Genomic DNA, 6,129 nt, shown 5'->3' with positions numbered 1-6,129 from the left:
GAAGGGAGCTGCTCTTTATCCCGGCCCATGCTAGGGAGGAGGAGGCAGTTACAGGAAAAGGCCTCTGCGCGATGGAGGGGCGTCTCCTCACGCCCTCCCCAGCTCCACCCCGGTGAGGGAGAGCTGTGAGAGCAAGCAATCAAAGACAGCAGGATTTTAACGTTTGAAAATGCCCTTTCCAGTAGCAATGCACCCTCTCAGGTGATTATTATTCATGTATATAAGTTCACCCTATCCCTCCGCAGAAGGCTGAATGCACAGGGGGAGCCCCCCCAACAAATCCGTAGCCAAACACTTGTTACCTCCAGTGCTCGCACGTTTATTTGTATTTCATCTCCCACTGCTTTGTACAACATGTCACAGACAGAGGTGCAGTATGTACCTTGCGGCATTTATTACAAAGGGATATCATACTGTCACCATGGAATGTAAGCTAATAGGAGAAAATGAGGTTTTTACAAATCGGCTTTATCAACACATTTATTTTTGTGACTGCTGTCAGAGATACAAGGGGTTCGAGTGTAAAATAGCCTTGTCAATTTACAGAGACGGGTTTTAACACCTCATCGAGGATGATGGGGGCTTTTCAGATTTAAATGTTTTAAAATTTCTATAGGGAATGGTACTGCAGAAATCAGAGCTAGATCATATATATAACTAAAAGCATTAGAACACCAAATCAAGGTTTTGTTTTCACAATATGTATTTTAAATGTTACATTTAAATGTTATTCAGAAGAACACTGTAAATAAAGTTACAAAATACAGTAATCCAAGAGTCTGAAAATCTATAGTAAAAATAGGGAGCCTGTGTCTTCATTAACAATGAATAAATATAACATTTAAATAGCTGCAACATACCAAATACTTACGCCTTAAATAAAAAAAATAGATGTTTATATCTCTCTCAATATTTTAAAAGTCATTTAGTGCTACCGGAAGCTTCTAAATTACAAAGCCGGAGGCTGACAAATATACAGGATAGAAAATGACAGCAAAGCATTCGCGACACTATCTTAGAGTCGTGGCCTCCACGTTCTGCCTGAGGTCTAACAAGCTAGTTCAGACTTTGTCATTTTGGGCAATGGCAGCAAAAAGAAGTCACTAATTTTAGGACTGAGTTGACAGTCGAGGGGAAGCTAAAGGGATTGTACTCTACTATATCCCCTAAAAACTGGGATATGGTAGCGTCAATCGGAAAGAACCAGAAGCCGATACCCGCTCCCCCAGTGCGCAATCATTTAGGCTGCCAGCTTCAAGACGGTGTACCATACACAAAATACATCTAGGGCAATTCTCTAATACCATGTATTATTTTTTCCTCAAGAACCCCTCGATATGAGGTTTGTAGCTGCAGTACACAGGCCACCACCAGGACAGAGATTTCAGTCATCTTTTCATTACTCCTTGGGCTTCAACACATACTCCCGAAACATTGAATACAGCACACCTACAAGACAGAAATACAAGCACAATTAGAAAGCTGGGTTAAATAGGAAATAATGGATTTCAAAATCTGAACAATAAGTGATATTCTGAGCAACAGAAATAGTGTTTCCCTTCCTCTTCTGCTGTCTGTATTTTTTTTTAATAGCGGTGATGAACGGTACAAAATTCTTCATATACAGAGAAAGTGGATAGGAAAATATACTGTATATGAAAATGCAGATCCCCAGCCAATTCTAGTTTGCTTTGCAGCCAAAGTCAAGCTTTTCTGTTGTACTTTCCGGGAATACAGTATAGACAAACAGTGTTTCATGGGATATACATTTACACACGTACACAGCTGCAATACTTAGATGAGACCTGGGATGTACAAATTGGGACATTCAGGGACACAATTCCAGTCCTGAAAATAATACCATAGGCTACGCAAGCTGATTTTCCAATTCAGCAACATATTTAAAAGGGAAAATATTAACATCAGGTAGTCTTTTTTTTTTTTCCTTTGCCTCTAATTTCAACACCTGCAGAACGCCACATACTTCCCATATCTAAAAGTAGTCAAAACTTCTACTCTCAGAGCTAGTGCAGTTTAATATTGAATACGTGTACTTAAACATCAGGTTACTCTAGCAAGGCTGAGCAAACACCAGTAACGAGCATAAACATCCTGAAATATAACGGCCCAAACGCTTCTACCCCGAGGATATTTCACGCACACTGGGAGAAGAGATGCGAGAGGTTCTCCGCGGCCCGGTTCGCCAGTGCCGAGGACAGCCTCCCGCTCGGTACGTACCACACGTTATCGCTCCCACGACGAAGCCCTGGGCTGCCACGCGCATGTGGATCAGGTGAAGCGACATTTTCATGTCACCTCTGTGCTTCAGCCTGTACAGCCCGTAGCCAACCACCATGACGAAGCCAGCCATCACTACACGGCAAGGAAAGCATCCTTGTGAGTTGAGATCCATGTCATCGAGATGAGTGAAGTGACAAGATATCTTGGGAATGATCATGTTTTGATCTAATCACCCTGTTTTTGTGTAGATGGCAAGTCCTGGCCTGTCTACTGTTTTCACTCGAGTGCCATCTCATTCAATGCACAAGTCAGCGCAGAGAACAGCGAGAGATTTCCACTAGTGTTAAAATGCAACAGCAGCAACTCAAGGGTCTGGAGCACAAGTCTGATGAGCGGCTGAGGGAACTGGGGCTGTTTAGCCTGGAGAAGAGGAGGCTGAGGGGAGACCTCATCGCGCTCTACAACTATCTGAAAGGACGTAGTGGCGAGGTGGGGGTTGGTCTCTTTGCCCAAGTAACCAGCGATAGGACGAGAGGAAATGGCCTCAAGTTGCGCCAGGGGAGGTTTAGATTGGACATTAGGAAAAATTTCTTCACCAGACGGGTTGTCAAGCAGGGAACAGGCTGCCCAGGGCAGTGGTGGGGTCACCATCCCTGGAGGTATTTAAAAGCTGTGTAGATGTGGTGCTTAGGGACATGGTTTGGTGGTGGACTTGGCAGGATTAGGATTACAGTTGGACTGGATGATCTTAACGGTCTTTTCCAACCTAAATGATTCTATGGTTCGAAGGTGTCAGAGTTTCTTGGATATTTTCCAGAAAGCACACGCACTGCTTGCACCCTCTTTCCTGGAAGGAAGCTCACACCCAAGAACACTGCTCGGCTGCAGCTGGGACACTCAGTGTGTCGATGCACCCTGACGTACCCGGCCTGCTGAGGTTGCTATTTTGGGTGTTGTCACGTTTGGCCTGGGACAGGCATATGTTATTTGTGCCGTGCTGTGGGGAGAGAGGTTCAGCAAGGTCTCTTTCACAGGGCTGGAGTTCACTTTTAGTCCTTCAACAGACCAAACACAGCCCCGGCTGCACCAACTCCAACCTGTGTACACTGATGCTCTCACAGAATACAGAGCAGCAATGCACAAAATTTCTCAATTCCATCCACTTTATTCCATATTTAGGATGATTATTTACATAGTTCAGAAGAAGCTGCCAAGTTTTAAGTGCTGTATATATTTTACTGCCGAGAGCTCAGACAGCTTGTCTCCCTGAACAGGAGTATTACCAATTCCACTTGTGAAGCTATAAACCCTTACTTCACTGGTGCATGATCCACATGGCAGCTTCATTAAATACCAATTAAGAGGTTTAGGGCCTTCAAACTAGCTCTGACACAGGCTGAAGGCAAGTTCTGCCAATCTGCTTGGGAGAACCCAAACTTGCGGAGTCTGTGATACACTCTAGCGAGCTGGAGAGCAAAGTCCTGTGACCACAGAAACCAGTGACGGATATCTGTTGGCAAACGCTTGGAACAGTTCACCCCAAGTGACCCGACCGCTCTCCATTTAAGGTGGCTGGAAATCAAAACGTGTCTCATGTCAGAGGCGGTTCCCAATCAGAGGAAAGCTCTCAGGATGAACACGACTGATCCTCTCTCCCCTCAGAGGCTTTTTCGGGGTCTGGGCAGAGAGGCTGAGAACTTTAACAACCTCCTCAAGCTGGGGTACCACAAAACCTACTAAGAAAATGCATTTTAAACTAAGGGATGGCAGCACAGAAGAGTGAAATGTTTAGCAGGCGCGCTGTATTTTAGAGATACTTCTGTTTTGTATTTTATTAGCTTGAAAGTCACTTCGTAGTGATCACATAGTTCCCAGTAACCGTACTCCAGAACAGCTGCAAAACACACATCTCACCACCTAACAGATTCACCTAAACATGTTTGTTAAGCTCACCTAAACAGTCTTTCAGGGGTTTGTTGGGTTTGGGGTTTTTTTGTAATTGTAGGTTCTGGGTTTCTGTTTAAGATAACAGGCCTCATTCATTTCCCTGTTTCTTGCAGAACAAATACCATTCCAGGCAGGAGGAGTACTGTGGTCACCACACAGAGAGCCTACATGAGGAAGTAATTTCAAAGTAATTTCCTGTTCACAGGAGAAAGGTGAATAGTGATGGTGTTTACCATATTGATTGTCCAAGAAAAGAAAGATCTACGTAACCACATTTTTTCATCTCTAAACTTACCGATGGGTACAAATGGCGTCTCTTTAAATTTTCTTAACAGCTTCGATGTCTGGCTGGTGTCAGTCTCATACTCGGAGAAAACAGATTCCTGACCGGATGACATGGTGGCTGTAAAGACAAAAGAGTCTCTCTTCAGGTTTTAGATGCACCGAGTTAAGAGAACTTTTAGAAAAAGAAAATCCCTTCGTATTCCACCAGTCATGAATGTCCAAGCAGTCAGTCACAAGCATAGGAGCTAGACTCGAGCTGATGAGCTACATACAGGTGATTTAATTCAAGTGAAGTCTTGGGAAGCAAGATTGTTGCATACTAGAACAGGTAAAGACAGGGGAAGGAAAAAAAAAAAGAAAAAAGTGTCAAAGCAACAAATTTCTGCCATCCCTTTTCACACCATTAGAGATCCCAGCAGCAAGAAGCCACTGAAAGCTTTGGTCACTGACGGCGTTTCCTTTAGGACTTCCATCCTTCACTGCACTCTTTGCTTTCACAGGCTATTCCTTAATAGCAGCTCTGACCTCAGAAAAGTTCATTCCTCCTCTTTCGCTCCCTGCCAAGAACAGCAAACGAAGCACTCGGGGTGGAAAGCATGAGCCGCTGCGGAAGGTCAGCCCTACCTGGCAGCTCATCAGTCCCTACTACGTCCTACCCCACCTCGTTCACCACTTCAACAGAGTTTCAAACTCCTGCTGAGAACGTGGAGCATGAAATGGCAGCTGCTGAGGAGCCGGAGCGAGTCTTGAAGCCCTTGATAGGCACAGACTGATGTGGGGACGCATTGGGAAGGTAAGCAGAGCTTCCCTTGCAGCACAGGTGATTTCTCACCTGCCTCCAAGGAAAGAAAAAAGCGGCAGCGAGAAGGGCTCTACTCACTGAGCCATCATCACCCAACCAGCCAGACCATCCACCAAAACTTGCCAAGAAACCTGCCAGCTTATCCTGCTGTCCCCGTCACAGATTACACCAACTTCTGTTCCTTCCTCAGTGCCCGGCATAAGCATCATTCTTCAACTAGTGACTATTTCTGCTAGCACAGTTAGCTCAGCAACATCACAAAGGTCTCTGCTAGGAAAAAATCTCTACCGGTATTGTACCAGTTTTGCCATCAACAGCGAAATACAGCTCGGCCTTACGTGGAACTACTCCGAGCTCTCGAAATAAGCCAACAGGAATTTAATTTAATTTAATTTCATTAAGCACGGGCTAGTAAACACATGCAAAAGATACATTTCGAACGCAGCTGTGTTCCCTGGTTATGCAGCTTCTTGTGCACTTCCACTTCAGCAGGCTGGCTGTTTTTCAAACCAAACGTGCGAACCGTTTCCTCCGCAGGCCAAAGGACTGGGTCTCTGCTCTTGCTACAACTACCCTTATTTGCTAAATGTAAGTTATATTTTAGCCTGACTCATTCGGGAAGGAAACATGAGAGCGCCCCGGGTGAAACTCGCGCCCCGGCTGCCCTGACCTTGCCGACACCCGCGGCAGGGAGGCGCGGGGCACCGGCGTGACAGCTCTGACACGGGTGGGAAAGCGACCGGTCCCAGCGCCCCTCCTGGGCACCATCAGGCTGCCTTCCCCCTGCCCAGGCCCACACGGGGCCCCTGCCCTACCCCAACCCCAGGTCCCCGCACCCCACACCGGCCTTCCGC

At 45.8% G+C, this 6,129-nt stretch overlaps 1 protein-coding gene across 1 annotated transcript; it reads right to left on the bottom strand.

The window, feature by feature from the left end:
* Nucleotides 1-1,399: 1,399 nt before the first annotated feature.
* Nucleotides 1,400-4,586, bottom strand: HIGD1A (HIG1 hypoxia inducible domain family, member 1A). Its single transcript, XM_009583048.1, has 3 exons — nt 4,484-4,586; nt 2,239-2,373; nt 1,400-1,449 (listed from the first exon to the last, which is right to left on the bottom strand). The coding sequence occupies exons 1-3, from the start codon at nt 4,584-4,586 to the stop codon at nt 1,400-1,402; spliced, it is 288 nt and encodes a 95-aa protein (XP_009581343.1).
* Nucleotides 4,587-6,129: the final 1,543 nt, after the last annotated feature.

This window comes from Fulmarus glacialis, unplaced genomic scaffold (assembly GCF_000690835.1).
Source record: "Fulmarus glacialis isolate BGI_N327 unplaced genomic scaffold, ASM69083v1 scaffold43228, whole genome shotgun sequence".
NCBI lineage: Eukaryota > Metazoa > Chordata > Aves > Procellariiformes > Procellariidae > Fulmarus > Fulmarus glacialis.
Note: the sequence above shows the minus strand (reverse complement) of the source record. Positions and strands in the feature narration are given on the sequence as shown.